Below are 19,370 nucleotides of genomic sequence, written 5' to 3' on the forward strand. Positions count from 1 at the left end.
TTGCTTTAATGAGGCTTACAGTCTTCACAGCTTCATTGACGGCACCACAAAGCTCATGTGGCATCCATTTAGCAGCCAAGGCATGTAGATGTATTGTACAGTTGGTCCAAATAGCTTTTGGAACTACCTCTCTAATTCTCATGAGACCACTTTGTCTGCCTGTCATTGATGTTGCACCGTAACTGCAAATGCCACAGCAACCTTTCCCATCAATATGGCTCTGTCATGAATTTATTCAATGCTTTGACATTGTCTTCACCAGTTGTGTGGGCAGGCAGTGGATGACAATATAAACACTCTTAGTGAATGTCCATGTCTTTTACATGTGAAGCAAATACTTCAACATGTGGGCACAGTTGGTCACATCAGTGGATTTCTCAATCTGCAGTGCATAAAATTGGCTTTTCCTGATCCCATCTAACACTTGCCCCTTCACATCATGTTACATGTCTGAGATGCGGCGAGATAGTGTTGTCAGAGAGTGGGGTGGAATCCATCTTATCTGATGCTGCCTTTCCTAACTTTAAAGAACACATTTGGCTGCAAGCAAAATTAATGTTTCCATCTAAAGGGGAGGAAAGTCCACGGCTTCATTCATTACTGTTGGGAATTAGGAACCTGGCCACCAGGAAGAGGCAAAGACAGCCCAGCCAAAGGCTTAAATACATCCCCCAGTCATTCTTTGCCTTTCGTGACAGGAGGACGGCAGAGAAGTCTCTTATAGAGGGTAGTACTCTTCGCATTGGGACTGGAGATTTAATTAGTCCTGTTAGCCTTTCTGTGAGAGCCTAGGCGAAAGTTAGAGTCTGGAGATGCAGGGAGAGTCTTTCTGTGAAACCATCCCGAGTCATATTAACGTCTCCACAAGCAATCGGCGGTGACGAGTTTCACTGCCTGCTTTTTACGCTCATGTCCATGTCAGTAGCGAGGCTACTAACCTGTCACACTTGAAGGGCCGTGTTCCTGTTCCACAGCGTAGATTCTGGTAATATCGTTTCACTTTTTACTACATAATAACACGGAAGACAGGGTCACAGTGTGATTCCTTTATCTTTAAAGAATCAAGGATTAATATTCCTAGTAAGGGGATTATTGAACAGGGGGGGGTTTATATATGATATTTATTGTCATTGCTGCGTTATGTGCAAGATGATGCTCTGGCAATGTGTGGAACTTTCAGGTGACTTACGGGAATATTGTGCAGCTTTTTTTGGCACGCTTTCTCCTTAGGCAGGGGCGGTCGTGCCAGGCATTTCATGTGACCGGGTGTGGCTATCTCTCTTCCTCTGATCAGCGGCGCAGGAGACAAAACGGTTTCTGTAGTGCAGGTCATAGGAGGTGGTGAGTGCCCGGGCTATTGGAGGTATAAATGTGCCTATTTAGTTAATCTAGTCCTTAATAACAGCGCAAGCACCCTCTTTAACAAGGTCTCAATCTTGTGTTTATTATGAGGAGGTTCTGGTAGATCAGCCTGCTCAACTATGTTCCACATGCCTTAATAAAGTTACGACATCTAAGAGCAAATGGATGTCTAGTACTACTGAGCTGTCCACCTCTAAGAGGTCCCCGTCCTATGAGGTGCGTTCCCTGCATCCATCTCCAATTGCACATGCAGCGCCCCAGGGTCCAACCATTACTCCTGCGGGAGAGATTTGTTGGCCGTCAGATTTTGCGGATCAACTGCAAACGGCGGTATCGAAAGTGATCCATGCCTTACCACGTTCTGCTAAGCAGAAGCGTAGGTTGTATCATGGCGGCCTGGCCCAGGGGTTGTCTACGCCTGTGGCAATATCTAAAGCATTATGCGATGACAAGGCCCTCTGACTCTTCGGAGGATGCCCCTTCTGGGTCGGAGTTAGTGTCCATTAAACCTCCGGCTGCGGGGGAGCCTGATTTTAGGTTTAGGATTGAAAATTTGTGCTTTTTGCTGAAACAAGTGCTTGCTACTCTGGAAGTTCTGGAACCGAAACTTCCAGAAGAACCTGCGATTCCTAAGCTTGATAAGGTATATAAGGACAGGGTGGTGCCTCAGGCCTTCCTGGTTCCTGTTAAGATGGCAAATATTAAGAATGAATGGGGGCAATTAGGTTCTTCCTTTTCCCCTTCTTCCTTTTAAGAAACTATTCCCCGTCCCGGACTCTCAGCTTGAGCTGTGGGTTACTGTCCTTAAGGTGGATGGTGCTATCTCCACGCTTGCAAAGTGGACAACTATTCCCCTCCAGGATAGGTCGTCGTTCAAAGAGCCCATAGATAAAAAGTTGGAAAACATGTTAAGGAAAATGTTTCAACACACAGGATTTGTTTTTCAGCCGGCAGCGGCTTTAGTCACGGTCGCCGTAGCTGCGACATATTGGTGTGAATCCCTGTGTGAAATTGTCTAAGGGGAGACTTCCATAGACAAGATACAGGATAAGATTAAGGCGCTGAAGATTGACAATTCTTTCATATGTGATGCCAATATGCAAATTATTCGCCTGAATGCTAAGGTGTCAGGTTTTTCTGTTTTAGCTTGCAGGGCTCTGTGGCTAAAGTCTTGGTCTGCGGACATGACCTCTAAGTCGAGGCTGTTGTCCCTTCCTTTTCAAGGAAAGATTCTGTTCGGTCCTGGCTTGGATTCGATCATATCCACAGTTACGGAAGGCAAGGGAGCTTTCCTACCGCAGGATAAGAAGGTTAAGCCTAAAGGATCTACTTTTCGCCCCTTTCGTACGGATAAGGCCCAGCGCCAGCTGCCTGCGTGATAACTGACCAGTCCAAGGGAACTTGGAAACTGACTCATTCTTGTAAGAAGTCTAAGCAAAGCAAGAAGCCCACCGAGAAAAAAACGGCATGAAGGGGTGGCCCCCGACTGGTCTCTGGACCAAGTAGGATGCAGATTATTTCTCTTCTCAGAAGCCTGGTTGCAGGACGTTCAGGATCCTTGGGTTCTGGACGTCGTCGCTCAGGGTTACAGGATAGGGTTCACATCCCATCCGCCCAGGGGCAGATTCCTCCTATCAAACCTGTCTTCAAGACTGGAAAAGAGAGAAGCCTTTCTAGAATGTGTCTCTCCTCTCTAGGTGTTATCATACCAGTACCCCAAGCAGAAAGGGGTCTAGGGTACTATTCAAATCTTTTTGTGGTTCCAAAGAAGGGCACCTTCCGTCAGATTCTGGACCTAAAGTGTTTAAATAAGTTTCTGAGTGTTCCATCGTTCAAAATGGAAACGATCAGATCTATTCTGCCCCTAGTTCAAGAGGGACAGTTCATGACAACTATAGACTTCAAGGACACTTACCTTCATGTGCCAATTCACAGGGACCATTTCCAGTTCCTGAGATTTGCTTTTCTGGACCAACACTTCCAGTTTGTGGCCCTTCTCTTTGGCCTGGCACAGCCCAGAGTCTCTTCACAAAGGTTCTGGGGGCGCTACTTGCGGTGGCCAGATCCAGGGGCATTGCTGTGGCGCCCTATCTGGACGACATCCTAGTTGAGGCGCTGTCGTTCAGTCCCGCAGAGGATCATTCGAGGGCGCTTCTTCTGTTACTCCAATCTCACAGTTGGAAGATCAACTCAGGAAAGAGTTCCCTGGTTCCCAGCAACAGGGTAGAGTTCCTGGGCATGATAATAGACTGTCCATGAAAATATGTCTCACAGACAATCGACACAGGAAGATTGCGTCCTCTTGTCTTGCCCTTCAGTCCTCCTCAAGCCCCTCGGTGGCTCAGTGTATGGAGGTGATCGGATTCATGGTTTCCAGCATAGATGTCATGCCATTCACCAGGTTCCATCTCAGACCTCTTCAATTGTGCATGTTGAGACAGTGGAACGGGAATCATTCAGATCTATCACAGCAGATATCCATGGATGCTCAGACTCAGATCTCTCTCTTGGTGGATTCATCTGGAGCAACTGTCCATGGGGACATCCTTCTTGACACTCCTGGGAGATTGTGACCACGGATTCGAGTCTGGCGGGATGGGGAGCTGTTTGGGGTGACAGGATGGCACAAGGAAAATGGTCCCGGGAGGAGTCTCTCCTTCCGATAAATATTCTGGAACTCCGAGCAATCTACAATGCTCTGAAGGCATGGCCTCCTCTGGGGTCGTTCAACTTCATCAGATTCCAGACCGACAACATTACCTCGGTGGCTTACATCAACCATCGGAGGGGGGGGGGGTACAAGGAGCACCCTAGCTAGAGAGGCAGATGTCTTGGATTTTGGAGTGGGTGGAGTCCCACAGCTGCTCACTCTCACATTCCAGGTGTGGACAACTGGGAAGCAGACTTTCTCAACAGGCAATCCCTCTATCCGGGGGAATGGTCTATTTATCTCGAAGTGTTTGCGGAGATTTGTCTCAGGTAGGGAACGCTGGAGATAGATCTCATGGTGCCTAGACTCAATTGCAAGCTACCCCGATACGGGTTGAGGTCCAGGGATCCCCAGGCAGAGCTAATAGATGCCTTAGCGGTTCTGGTGGGGATGTCATCCTCTCCGCCATGGAGTTTACCCTGTAGCAGGGATCTGCTGGAACAAGGCCCTTTTCAGCATCAAAATCTTGATTCTCTGAGGCTGACTGTGTGGGGATTGAACGCCTACTCTTGGCCAAGAAAGGCTTTTCTGAAAGTGTGATTGATACTCTAATTCAGGCAAGGAACCAGTCACTTGTTGCATCTACCATAAGGTGTGGAAGACTTACTTGTCCTGGTGTGAGAAGCATCGATATCCGTGGCATAATGGAGAAGGGTCTTGCTGCTAGTTCCTTAAAGGGACAGATTTTGGCATTATCAGTCTTGTTGCATAGGAGACTAACTGAGCTCCCTGACATACAATCTTTTGTTGTTTTGTTTGCTCTGTCTAGACTCAGGCCTGTCTTAAACTTGGTCCTTAAGGTATTGCAGAGGGTTCCGTTTGAGCCTATGCATTCCATTGACATTAAGATTCTGTCCTGGAAGGTTCACTTCCTGTTGGCCATTGCATCGGCACACAGAGTATCTGAACTGGCTGCCTTGCAATGTGAGCCCCCTTATCTTTTTTTCTTCATGCAGATAAGGCTGTGCTTCGCACTGGTTTGGGGTTTCTTCCCAAGGTGGGGTCTAACCGTAACATCAATCAGGAAATAGCTGTTCCTCCTTTGTGTCCTATCCCTTCTTCTAAGGAGAGGTTATTTCATAACCTGGATGTGATCCGTGCCTTAAAGTTCTATCTTCAGGCTACAAAGGATTTCAAACATTCTTCATCTATTTGTGTGGTGTATTCATGGAAGCGGGGCAGAAAGCCTCTTCCACTTCTTTGTCCTTTTGGTTGAGGAGCTTGATTCACTTGGTGAGACAGCGGGACATAAGCCTCCTCAGAGGATCACAGCTCATTTAACTAGAGCTGTGGCTTAGTCTTGGGCCTTCAAGAATGAGACCTCCTATGGAGCAAATTTGTAAGGCGGCTACCTGGTCCTCCCTGCACACTTTTTTACAAAGTTTTACAAATTTAACTTTTCTCTTGTTAAGTGTGTTCAGTCCACGGGTCATCCATTACTTATGGGATATATTCTCCTTCCCAACAGGAAGTTGCAAGAGGATCACCCAAGCAGAGCTGCTATATAGCTCCTCCCCTCACATGTCATATCCAGTCATTCTCTTGCAACCCTCAACAAAGAAGGAGGTCGTAAGAGGAGTTGGAGTTTTACTTAATTATTCTTCAATCAAAAGTTTGTTATTTTAAATGGCACCGGAGTGTGCTGTTTTTCTATCTCAGGCAGTACTTGGAAGAAGAAACTGCCTGCGTTTTCTATGATCTTAGCAGGCGTAACTAAGATCCACTGGCTGTTCTCGACATTCTGAGGAGTGGGGTAACTTCAGAAAATGGGAATAGCATGCGGGGTCCCCCGCAAATGAGGTATGTGCAGTACAATATTTTCTGGGAATGGAATTGACTAAGAAAACACTGCTGTTACCCGTATGATGTAAGTACAGCCTTAAATGCAGTAGTAGTGACTGGTATCAGGCTGATAAATGTATGCACAGTAGAGTTATTTTCTAGGGACTAGAATTTGACTGAGGAAATACTGTTAATACTGAAATAATGCTTAAGCCTTATCTGCAGTGGAAGCGACTGGTAGCAGGCTTAGTGATAACTTTGCATGACATTAAAAGAAGTTTGTTTTTTAAAACGTTTACTGGCATGTTATTCGTTTTGTGAGGTACTTTGGTAATAAATCCTTTTGGGCATGATTTTTTTCCACATGGCTAACGTTTATTTCTGCATAGAAACCGTTATATCAGGTCTCCCACTGCTGTTAATGAGTGGGAGGGGCCTTTTTTTTTATTTTTTATTTTTTTTTATTTTTAAGCGCCTTGTTGCGCAGTTAAAATTCTAGCACAGTCTTCCTGCTTCTTCCTCCTTGATCCAGGACGTCTCTAGAGAGCTCAGGGGTCTTCAAAATTCGTTTTTGAGGGAGGTAATCAGTCACAGCAGACCTGTGACAGTGTGTTTGACTGTGATAAAAGCGTTAAATCTTAATTTGATATCCGTTTTTGGGTACTGAGGGGTTAATCATCCTTTTGCTAATGGGTGCAATCCTCTGCTAATTTATACATTTAAAGAATTGTTGACTATAACTGAATTAGTTCTTTGTTATTCAACTGTGTTTTTAAAAGCGCTGCAGTGTTTTTTATATTGCTTGTAAACTTATTGAAAGTAATTTCCAAGCTTGCTAGCTTCATTGCTAGTCTGTTTAAACATGTCTGATACAGAGGAATCTGCTTGTTCATTATGTTTAAAAGCCGATGTGGAGCCCAATAGAAATATGTGTACCAATTGTATTGATATTACTTTGAATAAAAGTCAATCTGTACCGATAAAGAAATTATCACCAGACAACGAGGGGGAAGTTATGCCGTCTAACTCTCCTCACGTGTCAGTACCTTCGTCTCCCGCTCGGGAGGTGCGTGAGATTGAGGCGCCAAGTACATCAAGGCCCTTACAAATCACTTTACATGATATGGCTAATGTTATGAAAGAAGTATTATACAATATGCCCGAGTTAAGAGGCAAGCGCGACAGCTCTGGGTTAAGGACAGAGCGCGCCGATGACACGAGAGCCATGTCTGATACTGCGTCACAATTTGCAGATCATGAGGGCGGAGAGCTTCATTCTGTGGGTGACGGTTCTGATTCGGGGAGACCGGATTCAGAAATTTCAAATTTTAAATTTAAGCTTGAGAACCTCCGCGTGTTGCTAGGGGAGGTGTTAGCGGCTCTGAATGATTGTGATACGGTGGCAATCCCAGAGAAATTATGTAGGCTGGATAAATACTATGCGGTACCGGTGTGTACTGACGTTTTTCCTATACCAAAGAGGCTTACAGAGATTATTAGCAAGGAGTGGGATAGACCCGGTGTGCCTTTTTCCCCTCCTCTGATATTTAGAAAAATGTTCCCTATAGACGCCACCACACGAGACTTATGGCAGACGGTCCCTAAGGTGGAGGGAGCAGTTTCTACTTTAGCCAAGCGTACCACTATCCCGGTGGAGGATAGCTGTGCTTTCTCAGATCCAATGGATAAAAAATTAGAGGGTTACCTTAAGAAAATGTTTGTTCAACAAGGTTTTATATTACAGCCTCTTGCATGCATTGCGCCTGTCACGGCTGCAGCGGCATTCTGGTTTGAGTCTCTGGAAGAGGCGATTCGCACAGCACCATTGGATGAGTCTTTGAGCAAGCTTAGAACCCTTAAGCTGGCTAATGCGTTTGTTTCGGATGCCGTAGTGCATTTAACCAAACTTACGGCTAAGAATTCCGGATTCGCCATACAGGCGCGTAGAGCGTTATGGCTTAAATCCTGGTCAGCAGATGTAACTTCTAAGTCTAAACTACTGAACATTCCTTTCAAAGGGCAGACCTTATTCGGGCTCGGCTTGAAGGAAATTATTGCTGACATTACTGGAGGTAAGGGCCACACCCTTCCTCAGGACAGGGCCAAATCAAAGGCCAAACAGTCTAATTTTCATGCCTTTCGTAATTTCAAGGCAGGAGCAGCATCAACTTCCTCCGCTCCAAAACAGGAAGGAACTACTGCTCGTTACAGACAGGGTTGGAAAGGCAACCAGTCATGGAACAAGGGCAAGCAGGCCAGAAAGCCTACTTCCGCCCCTAAGACAGCATGAAGACAGGGCCCCCTTTCCGGAGACGGATCTAGTGGGGGGCAGACTTTCTCTCTTTGCCCAGGCTTGGGCAAGAGATGTGCAGGATCCCTGGACGTTGGAGATTATATCTCAGGGATACCTTCTGGATTTCAAAACTTCTCCTCCACAAGGGAGGTTTCATCTGTCAAGGTTATCAACAAACCTAGTAAAGAAAGAGGCATTTCTACAATGTGTACAAGACCTCTTAGTGATGGGAGTGATCCACCCAGTTCCGCGAACGGAACAGGGGAAAGGGTTTTATTCAAATCTGTTTGTGGTTCCCAAAAAAGAGGGAACCTTCAGACCAATCTTAGACTTAAAGATCTTAAACAAATTCCTAAGGGTTCCATCGTTCAAGATGGAAACCATCCGGACCATCCTACCCATGATCCAAGAGGGTCAATATATGACCACAGTGGACTTAAAGGATGCCTACCTTCACATACCGATTCACAAAGATCATTATCGGTACCTAAGGTTTGCCTTTCTAGACAGGCATTACCAGTTTGTAGCTCTTCCCTTCGTTCGGGTTAGCTACGGCCCCGAGAATTTTTACAAAGGTTCTGGGCTCACTTCTGGCGGTACTAAGACCACGAGGCATAGCGGTGGCTCCGTACCTAGACGACATTCTGATACAAGCGTCAAGTTTTCAAAATGCAAAGTCTCATACAGAGATAGTTCTAGCATTTCTGAGGTCGCATGGGTGGAAAGTGAACGTGGAAAAGAGTTCTCTGTTACCACTCACAAGGGTCCCTTTTCTAGATATAGATTCTGTAGAGATGAAGATTTACCTGACGGAGTCCAGGTTATCAAAGATTCTCAATGCTTGCCGTGTCCTTCACTCCATTCCAAGCCCATCAGTAGCTCAGTGCATGGAAGTAATCGGCTTAATGGTCGCGGCAATGGACATAGTGCCATTTGCGCGCCTACATCTCAGACCGCTGCAAGTATGCATGCTAAGTCAATGGAACGGGGATTACTCAGATCTGTCCCCTTTGCTAAATCTGGACCAGGAGACCAGAGATTCTCTTCTTTGGTGGTTGTCACGGGTTCATCTGGCCAAAGGAATGACTTCGCAGACCAGATTGGACGATTGTAACAACAGATGCCAGCCTACTAGGCTGGGGAGCAGTCTGGAACTCCCTGAAGGCTCAGGGATCGTGGACTCAGGAGGAGAAACTCCTCCCGATAAACATTCTAGAATTAAGAGCAATATTCAATGCTCTTCTAGCTTGGCCTCCGTTAGCAACACTGAGGTTCATCAGATTTCAGTCGGACAACATCACGACTGTGGCTTACATCAATCTTCAAGGGGGAACCAGGAGTTCCCTAGCGATGTTGGAAGTCTCGAAGATAATTCGCTGGGCAGAGTCTCCTGTCACCTGTCAGCGATCTACATCCCAGGCGTGGAGAACTGGGAGGCGGATTTTCTAAGTCGCCAGACTTTTCATCCGGGGGAGTGGGAACTTCACCCGGAGGTATTTACTCAACTGATTCGTCGTTGGGGCAAACCGGATCTGGATCTCATGGCATCTCGCCAGAACGCCAAGCTTCCTTGTTACGGATCCAGGTCCAGGGACCCGGGTGCGGTGCTGATAGATGCACTAGCAGCCCCTTGGGTTTTCAACATAGCTTATGTGTTTCCACCTTTTCCGTTGCTACCTCGACTGATTGCCAGGATCAAACAGGAGAGAGCATCGGTGATTCTGATAGCGCCTGCGTGGCCACGCAGGACCTGGTATGCAGACCTAGTGGACATGTCGTCCTGTCCACCATGGTCTCTACCCCTGAGGCAGGACCTTCTAATTCAGGGTCCTTTCAACCATCCAAACCTAATTTCTCTGAGGCTGACTGCTTGGAAATTGAACGCTTGATTCTATCAAAGCGTGGGTTTTCGGATTCGGTTATTGATACATTAATACAGACTCGGAAACCTGTTACCAGAAAAATTTACCACAAGATATGGCGTAAATATTTATATTGGTGTGAATCCAAGAGTTACTCATGGAGTAAGGTTAGGATTCCTAGGATATTGTCTTTTCTACAAGAGGGTTTAGAAAAGGGCTTATCCGCTATTTCACTAAAGGGACAGATTTCTGCTCTGTCTATTCTTTTACACAAGCGTCTGGCAGAGAATCCAGACGTCCAAGCTTTTTGTCAGGCTTTGGCTAGGATTAAGCCTGTGTTTAAAACTGTTGCTCCTCCTTGGAGCTTAAACTTGGTTCTTAAAGTTCTTCAGGGTGTTCCGTTTGAACCCCTTCATTCCATTGATATTAAACTTTTATCTTGGAAAGTTCTGTTTTTGATGGCTATTTCCTCGGCTCGAAGAGTCTCTGAGTTATCTGCCTTACATTGCGATTCCCCTTATCTGATCTTTCATTCAGACAAGGTAGTCCTGCGTACTAAACCTGGGTTTTTACCTAAGGTTGTTTCTAACAGGAATATCAATCAAGAGATTGTTGTTTCATCATTATGTCCTAATCCTTCTTCAAAGAAGGAACGTCTTTTGCATAATCTAGACGTGGTCCGTGCCCTGAAGTTCTACTTACAGGCAACTAAAGATTTTCGGCAAACTTCTTCTCTGTTTGTCGTTTACTCTGGTCAGAGGAGAGGTCAAAAGGCTTCGGCTACCTCTCTCTCTTTTTGGCTTTGTAGCATAATACGTTTAGCCTATGAGACTGCTGGACAGCAGCCTCCTGAAAGAATTACAGCTCATTCCACTAGAGCTGTGGCTTCCACCTGGGCCTTTAAGAATGAGGCCTCTGTTGAACAGATTTGCAAGGCTGCCACTTGATTTTCACTTCATACTTTTTCCAAATTTGACACTTTTGCTTCTTCGGAGGCTGTTTTTGGGAGAAAGGTTCTACAGGCAGTGGTTCCTTCTGTTTAATGTTCCTGCCTTGTCCCTCCCATCATCCGTGTACTTTAGCTTTGGTATTGGTATCCCATAAGTAATGGATGACCCGTGGACTGAACACACTTAACAAGAGAAAACATAATTTATGCTTACCTGATAAATTTATTTCTCTTGTAGTGTGTTCAGTCCACGGCCCGCCCTGTCTTTTTTGAGGCAGGTTCTAAATTTTAAATTATAACTCCAGTCACCACTGCACCCTATAGTTTCTCCTTTCTCGTCTTGTTTCGGTCGAATGACTGGATATGACATGTGAGGGGAGGAGCTATATAGCAGCTCTGCTTGGGTGATCCTCTTGCAACTTCCTGTTGGGAAGGAGAATATATCCCATAAGTAATGGATGACCCGTGGACTGAACACACTACAAGAGAAATAAATTTATCAGGTAAGCATAAATTATGTTTTTTGCTTCTGTGGAAGCTGTTTTTGGGAGAGAGGTTTTGCAGGCTGTTGTGCCCTCAGATTAGGGTCCGCCTTTTACCCTCCCGGTTACATTGTGTCCTCTAGAGCTTGGGTATATGTTCCCAACAGTAATGAATGAAGCCGTGGACTCTCCTCCCCTTTAGATGGAAAACATAAATTATGCTTACCTGATGATTTAATTTCCATCGAGGGGAGGAGAGTCCATGGCTCCCGCCTGTATGTCCGATGGGCGGACCTAAATTTAATTTATCTTCTGGCACCATTTATACCCTGATGTTTCTCCTACTGTTCCTTGTTCCCTCGGCAGAATGACTGGGGGATGAGGGAAGTGAGGGAGGTATTTAAGAATTCTTCCACAACTTTCAAAAGGCAACAAGTTTTCTTAAAATTCTGGATGTTTTTCTGCTACCTCCCCATGTTTGGTGCCCAGTTGTTTGCAAAGTTTTGTATGTCACATGCGGTCATTTGCAAGAACCTCCTGACAAACACAAATGTCTTGGAGCATCACTTGGACCTTTCCATGTAAATCCCAAACTGATGTATTCCTCATCATTAAATGCCAGGAATAAACAAAATATAAAATATATTTAAAGGACAGGCTGGCACACACAATTTCATTCATACATGCACACAAAATGTCATACCCACGTATGAGAAACCACATATGGGAACTAAAGTAAATGTTTTATGGCACAATGTTGATTTGGCTGCAGCCAGAATATAATAGGGGGATAACAGAGGACAGTAGAGACCCTAAGATAGGAGCCAGACCTAGGCCCAAGATAAGCTATATAGTTTGCCATACACTGGAACCATGACAGATGTGCAGCTTCCCTATGTGCTACTCCACTATGTAAAAAAAAATATATAGCTTGACAGTATTACTGAGACAATGTTAAAGTGAAAGTAAATCCTAGCGTTTTACAAACGCTAGGATTTACTATTGAAATAAAGGGCACTTTCATTCATGAAGTATAAGATACTTCATGTAGAAAACTCCTTTATTTGATTCAATCGATCGCCGCTCTTAGCTCCTACAGTAGCCCACGGCTAAAAAAAATTTTGGCTGAGGTGTGACGTTTTTCACCTCTTAGCCAATAGCCGTGCAGTAAATCCGGCTTGGAGCCCATGGGTGCCGGATTTCCCGCACGGCTATTGGCTAAGAGGTGAAAACATCACCTCTTAACCAATTTTTTTTTAGCCATGCGCTGCTGTAGGAGCTAAGAGCAGCGATCGGTTGAATCAAATAAAGGAGCTTTCTACATGAAGTATCTTATACTTCATGAATGAAAGTGCCCTTTATTTGTTTCAATAGTAAACCCTAGCGTTTGTAAAACGCTAGGATTTACTTTCACTTTAAGTCTCCTACCTGAGGAAGAATTTCTTCAAAGATCTGCTTTCACGTCAACGCTCAGTCTTTTACAGAGTGGATAGGACAGACATGGAAGTGGTATTTAGAAGCAAGGAGTAGCTATTTAAAATCAATAAAAGTTGGTACAGTTGTACTTACAGCAGAGCACTCTGAGCCTCATTGCATCTGCAGCACTCTTCTTAGCATGACTCTGCACAGTAAAAAAAAAACAAAACAAAAAAACTTCTCCCAGTTTGATAACCGTCATCTTACATTGACTCAAGGGCAAGGCCCTATATCCTTTTGATTTATGTAAATTTCTTCTGATTACTGTATATTTAATGTTGCAGCACTATGTAATATGTTGGAACTTTTATAAATAGAAATGTCTTCAAAGATGACTAGGGAACATTATCATCATTTAATTGAAGATTACTATTGGCTCGCTTTTAGAAACACTGATAGAGGGATTGGAATTATCATATTTTACATTGTTTAGAACATGAATGTTGGTTTTGATTATTTTATAAAATAATACCCTCTAACAAAGAGGCAGCCAATTACAGCTTGTAAAATATATAGATTGCTTCCAGATCTCTTGTTTCATTATTGTATGTTCTATTTTGGCTCAAAATAGGGCCCATTTAGGGCATTGTTTGGCTTATATTTACATTCCGTCTGGTAAATGTTCGTTTCTTATTTCTTCCAGGAAATACCTACCCCAAAATCAAAGGATGTGACAGTGACCACCCCCACATCCTTCTCTGTCCAAAACATTGAAGAGACAGCAATGTCAGAGATTTCTTTTGCTAATAACCTACCCACTTCTCAGATATTGCATCCACATTTTACACCAATAGATTCTGAAAGTGCTGCTGCTGTTGTCATACCACCACCTGCCTGTACAGAAAATATTCGGGCCAGCTTGCCGCTATCATTTCTTGCACATCCTGCTCTCAAAGCTTTACCTACCAATACTTTGGGTAGGTTCTTTCTATTGACTTGGGTATGCTTAAGTGCAATGAACACTTGTTTTATTATTCCAGGATACAACAGATTAACTTTGTTAGGTGATTCTCAAAACTGAAGTTTTGTATAGTGTTTTTTGGTCTTTTACCTTTAGAAAATGAATAATCTCATTTGCAACTCTACTCACTTAACCTTTTTGCTCTTAGGTCCTTGCTCTTTACCACACATTGCACGATTGCGTCTCCATGCCACAGTATCTGCAAAACAGAGGTTCTGGGAAACATGTTTAGATGACGAATGTGCCTTTTACACCTCTCGTGCAACATCGATCTCTAATAGAAACAATATTGACGATCCCGTGGCAACTACACTGGAGAGGCAAGAAAATCTGGTATGGAACACAAGAGATGTTTAAAAAAGAATATTAGCAATATGTATTCAAGCTAGTTTATAATTCTTTATTAGTATATTAACGTGAATCCTTCATAAGGCATTGCTTGTGTGCACTGGGCAAATGCCCTTTTTGGTGAGTAGGAGTAGCTCTATCAAAATCTATGCATTCAGACTGATTACTCTTCTACATAATGAAACGTCTGTAATGTGAAGATGTCTCCTGTGAACATACATTTTTTTTTTTATTTTTTTTTTTAGTAATGTATAAAAGCTAACAGTGTTTGTCTTTAGAATTGTTAATTGCCAGTAATTTGTTACATAAAAATAAATTTTTCAACCGTCCACTTAAGTGCCTTTGAATAATAAATCCAAACATACATACATAGAAAGTGTGCAGTGTGCAATGCCTTCTGGTCCAAAACCGTCCCTTTAGATATATGTATTAAATTATTTTTCTTTCATGTAATTGGCAAGAGTCCATGAGCTAGTGACGTATGGGATATACAATCCTACCAGGAGGGGCAAAGTTTCCCAAACCTCAAAATGCCTATAAATACACCCCCTCACCACACCCACAATTCAGTTTTACAAACTTTGCCTCCTATGGAGGTGGTGAAGTAAGTTTGTGCTAAGATTTCTACGTTGATGTGCGCTTCTCAGCATTTTGAAGCCCGATTCCTCTGAGTACAGGGAATGTCAGAAGGATGTGAAGGGAGTATCACCTATTGAATGCAATGGTTTTCCTCACGGGAGATCTATTTCATAGGTTCTCTGTTATCGGTCGTAGAGATTCTTCTCCTACCTCCCTTTTCAGATCGACGATATACTCTCATATACCATTACCTCTACTGATAACTGTTTCAGTACTGGTTTGGCTATCTGCTATATTTGGATGGGTGTCTTTTTGGTAAGTATGTTTTTTATTACTTAAGACACCCAGGTATGGTTTGGCACTTTATGAATTTATATAAAGTTCTAAATATATGTATTGTACTTATATTTGCCATGAGTCAGGTTCATGTATTTCCTTGTGCAGACTGTCAGTTTCATATTTGGGGAAAATAAACATTTTAATAAATATTTTGTTACCTGGGGTTTAGTCTTTTTTTCAAATTGACTACTTTTTTCTTGCAAATTGCAGGCAGTATTAGGCCCGCAGGTGCGCCAAATACTAGACTTTATTGCGTTATTATTGGCGCGAGAATTTTTTTGGCACGAAAGTACGTCCGTTGAAGCAAGTAATTCATTTCCGGCATCGTAGTTGACGCCGAGTCCTTACACAGGGTTGCGTCGTTAGTGACGCGAGTGTCATTTCCGGATGTTGTTGGCGCCAAAACATTTTCAGTCACGTGCATCATACATTGCGCCAAAATTTTTCATTTATTCAATACCCCATTGCTATTTGCCTTTTGCCTTTTCTATGTCAGAGGGCTATGCTATTTGCATTTCTCTTGTAAGGTGTATCCAGTCCACGGATCATCCATTACTTGTGGGATATTCTCCTTCCCAACAGGAAGTTGCAAGAGGATCACCCACAGCAGAGCTGCTATATAGCTCCTCCCCTAACTGCCATATCCAGTCATTCTCTTGCAACTCTAAACAAGCATGGAGGTAGTAAGAGGAAAGTGGGGAAATGTAGCTGTTATCTTGCTTCAATCAAAAGTTTGTTATTTTTAAATGGTACCGGAGTTGTACTATTTTGTCCCAGGCAGAAAAATAGAAGAATCTGCCTGTGATTTCTATGATCTTAGCAGGTTGTAACTAAGATCCATTGCTGTTCTCACATATGACTGAAGAGAGAGGTAACTTCAGCGGGGGAATGGCGTGCAGGTTATCCTGCTATGAGGTATGTGCAGTTAAAGGGACAGTATACACTCATTTTTATATAACTGCATGTAATAGACACTACTATAAAGAATAAGATGCACAGATACTGATATAAAAATTCAGTATAAAATTGTTTAAAAACTTACTTAGAAGCTTTCAGTTTGGCTCTGTTGAAAAGGTAGCTGGAAAGCCCACTGCAAGTGGCAAATAAGACACTCCCCCTTCTTTTGCATATGAAAAGACCCTTTACACAAACAGGAGCAACCTGGAGAAGGTAGCTGACAGTATTCACATAAAACTTTGGGGCTTGGTTAGGAGTCTGAAAATCAGAGCAATGTTATTTAAAAATAAGCAAAACTATACATTTATTTAAAAAAAATACTTTATGGGCTATATAAATAGATCATCTACAAAACATTTATGCAAAGAAAAAATGTGTATAATGTCCCTTTAAGATTTTTTCTAGAAGATGTGAATGCTAGAAAATGCTGCTGTTACCAAATTTATGTAAGGTAAGCCTGAATACAGTGATTTAATAGCGACTGGTATCATGCTTACTTTCTGAGGTAATACTCTTTTATATTTACAATATAAAACGTTTGCTGACATGTTTAAACGTTTTTATATCTACTTTGGTGATAAAACTTTATTGGGGCCTAGTTTTTTCCACATGGCTGGCTTAAATTTGCCTAGAAACAGTTTCCTGAGGCTTTCCACTGTGTTACTATGAGTGGGAGGGGCCTAATTTAGCGCTTTTTTGCGCAGCAACTTTTACAGACTGACACATCCAGCTTCCTCCAGGAGTCCCCTGAATGCTATAGGACATCTCTAAAGGGCTCTTAGGCTTTCCAAAATCGTTTGTTGGAGAAGGTAGGCCCACAGCAAGGCTGTGACAGTTTGGTGTGACTGTTAAAAAAGTCTATCGTTTTTTTGATCCGTTTTTTGAACTAAGGGGTTAATCATCCATTTGCAAGTGGGTGCAATGCTCTGTTAGCTTATTATACAGACTGTAAAAAATTTTTTGATTTACTGCCTTTTTTCACTGTTTTTCAAATTCCGACAAAATTTGTTTCTCTTAAAGGCACAGTACCGTTTCTTATATTTGCTTGTTAACTTGATTTAAAGTGTTTTCCAAGCTTGCTAGTCTCATTGCTAGTCTGTACAAACATGTCTGACATAGAGGAAACTCCTTGTTCATTATGTTTAAAAGCCATTGTGGAACCTCCTCTTAGAATGTGTACCAAATGTACTGATTTCACTTTAAGCATTAAAGATCATATTCTGTCTTTAAAAAATTTATCACCAGAGGAATCTGACAAGGGGGAAGTTATGCCGACTAACTCGCCCCACGTGTCAGACCCTTTGACTCCTGCTCAAGGGACTCACGCTCAAATGGCGTCAAGTACATCTAGGGCGCCCATATCGTTTACTTTACAAGACATGGCGGCAGTCATGGATAATACACTGTCAGCGGTATTAGCCAGACTACCTGTATTTAGAGGAAAGCGAGATAGCTCTGGAGTTAGACGAAATACAGAACATACTGACGCTTTAAGAGCTATGTCTGATACTGCCTCACAATATGCAGAAGCTGAAGGAGAGCTTCTTTCTGTGGGTGATGTTTCTGACTCAGGGAAGATGATGCAACCTGATTCTGATATCTCTACATTTAAATTTAAGCTTGAACACCTCCGTGTGTTACTCAGGGAGGTTTTAGCTGCTCTGAATGACTGTGATACAATTGCAGTGCCAGAGAAATTGTGTAGACTGGATAAATACTATGCAGTGCCGGTGTGCACTGATTTTTTTCCAATACCTAAAAGGTTTACAGAAATTATTACTAAGGAATGGGATAGACCAGGTGTGCCGTTCTCTCCCCCTCCTATTTTTAGAAAAATGTTTCCAATAGACGCCACCACACGGGACTTATGGCAGACAGTTCCTAAGGTGGAGGGAGCAGTTTCTACTCTAGCAAAGCGTACTACTATCCCTGTCGAGGACAGTTGTGCTTTTTTAGATCCAATGGATAAAAAGTTAGAGGGTTACCTTAAGAAAATGTTTATTCAACAAGGTTTTATCCTACAGCCCCTTGCATGCATTGCTCCTGTCACTGCTGCTGCGGCGTTCTGGTTTGAATCTCTGGAAGAGGCTTTACAGGTAGCGACTCCATTGGATGACATACTTGACAAGCTTAGAGCACTTAAGCTAGCCAATTCTTTTGTTTCTGATGCCATTGTTCATTTGACTAAACTAACGGCTAAGAATTCTGGTTTTGCTATCCAGGCGCGCAGAGCGCTATGGCTTAAATCATGGTCAGCTGACGTTACTTCAAAGTCTAAGCTGCTTAACATTCCCTTCAAGGGGCAGACCCTATTCGGGCCTGGTTTGAAGGAGATTATTGCTGATATCACTGGAGGAAAAGGTCATGCCCTTCCTCAAGATAGGTCCAAATCAAGGGCCAAACAGTCTAATTTTCGTGCCTTTTGAAACTTCAAGGCAAGTGCGGCATCAGCTTCCTCTAATGCAAAACAAGAGGGAACTTTTGCTCAATCCAAGACGGTCTGGAGACCTAACCAGACCTGGAACAAGGGTAAGCAGGCCAAAAAGCCTGCTGCTGCCTCTAAGACAGCATGAAGGAACGGCCCCCTATCCGGTAACGGATCTAGTAGGGGGCAGACTTTCACTCTTCGCCCAGGCGTGGGCAAGAGATGTCCAGGATCCCTGGGTGTTGGAAATTATATCCCAGAGATATCTTCTGGACTTCAAGGCTCCCCCCCCCCAAAGGGAGATTTCTCCTTTCTCAATTATCTGCAAACCAGATAAAGAGAGAGGCATTCTTACACTGTGTACAAGACCTCCTAGTTATGGGAGTGATCCATCCAGTTCCAAAGGAGGGACAGGGATTTTACTCAAATCTGTTTGTGGTTCCCAAAAAAGAGGGAACCTTCAGACCAATTTTGGATCTAAAGATCTTAAACAAATTCCTCAGAGTTCCATCATTCAAGATGGAGACTATTCGTACCATCCTACCTATGATCCAGGAGGGTCAATACATGACTACAGGGGATTTAAAGGATGCTTATCTTCACATTCCGATACACAAAGATCATCGATTTCTCAGGTTTGCCTTCCTAGACAGGCATTACCAGTTTGTAGCTCTTCCCTTTGGGTTAGCTACAGCCCCAAGAATTGTTACGAAGGTTCTGGGGTCGCTTCTGGCGGTCCTAAGGCCGCGGGGCATAGCAGTGGCCCCTTATTTAGACGACATCTTGATTCAGGCGTCAAACTTCCAAGTTGCCAAGTCTCATACGGACATAGTGTTGGCATTTCT

At 43.4% G+C, this 19,370-nt stretch overlaps 1 protein-coding gene across 1 annotated transcript in view; it reads left to right on the plus strand.

Annotated features, from left to right (window-relative positions):
• The window catches only part of LOC128652572 (uncharacterized), a 194,019-nt gene extending 179,785 nt beyond the window's left edge, over positions 1–14,234 (plus strand). The window contains exons 15-16 of the mRNA XM_053705504.1: positions 13,560–13,833; positions 14,026–14,234. Of these exons, the coding sequence (XP_053561479.1) occupies positions 13,560–13,833; positions 14,026–14,234 (483 nt within the window). The remainder of the gene's footprint in view (positions 1–13,559; positions 13,834–14,025) is intronic.
• The last annotated feature ends 5,136 nt before the right edge of the window (positions 14,235–19,370 follow it).

The sequence above is a fragment of the Bombina bombina genome, chromosome 3 (genome assembly GCF_027579735.1).
Source record: "Bombina bombina isolate aBomBom1 chromosome 3, aBomBom1.pri, whole genome shotgun sequence".
NCBI lineage: Eukaryota > Metazoa > Chordata > Amphibia > Anura > Bombinatoridae > Bombina > Bombina bombina.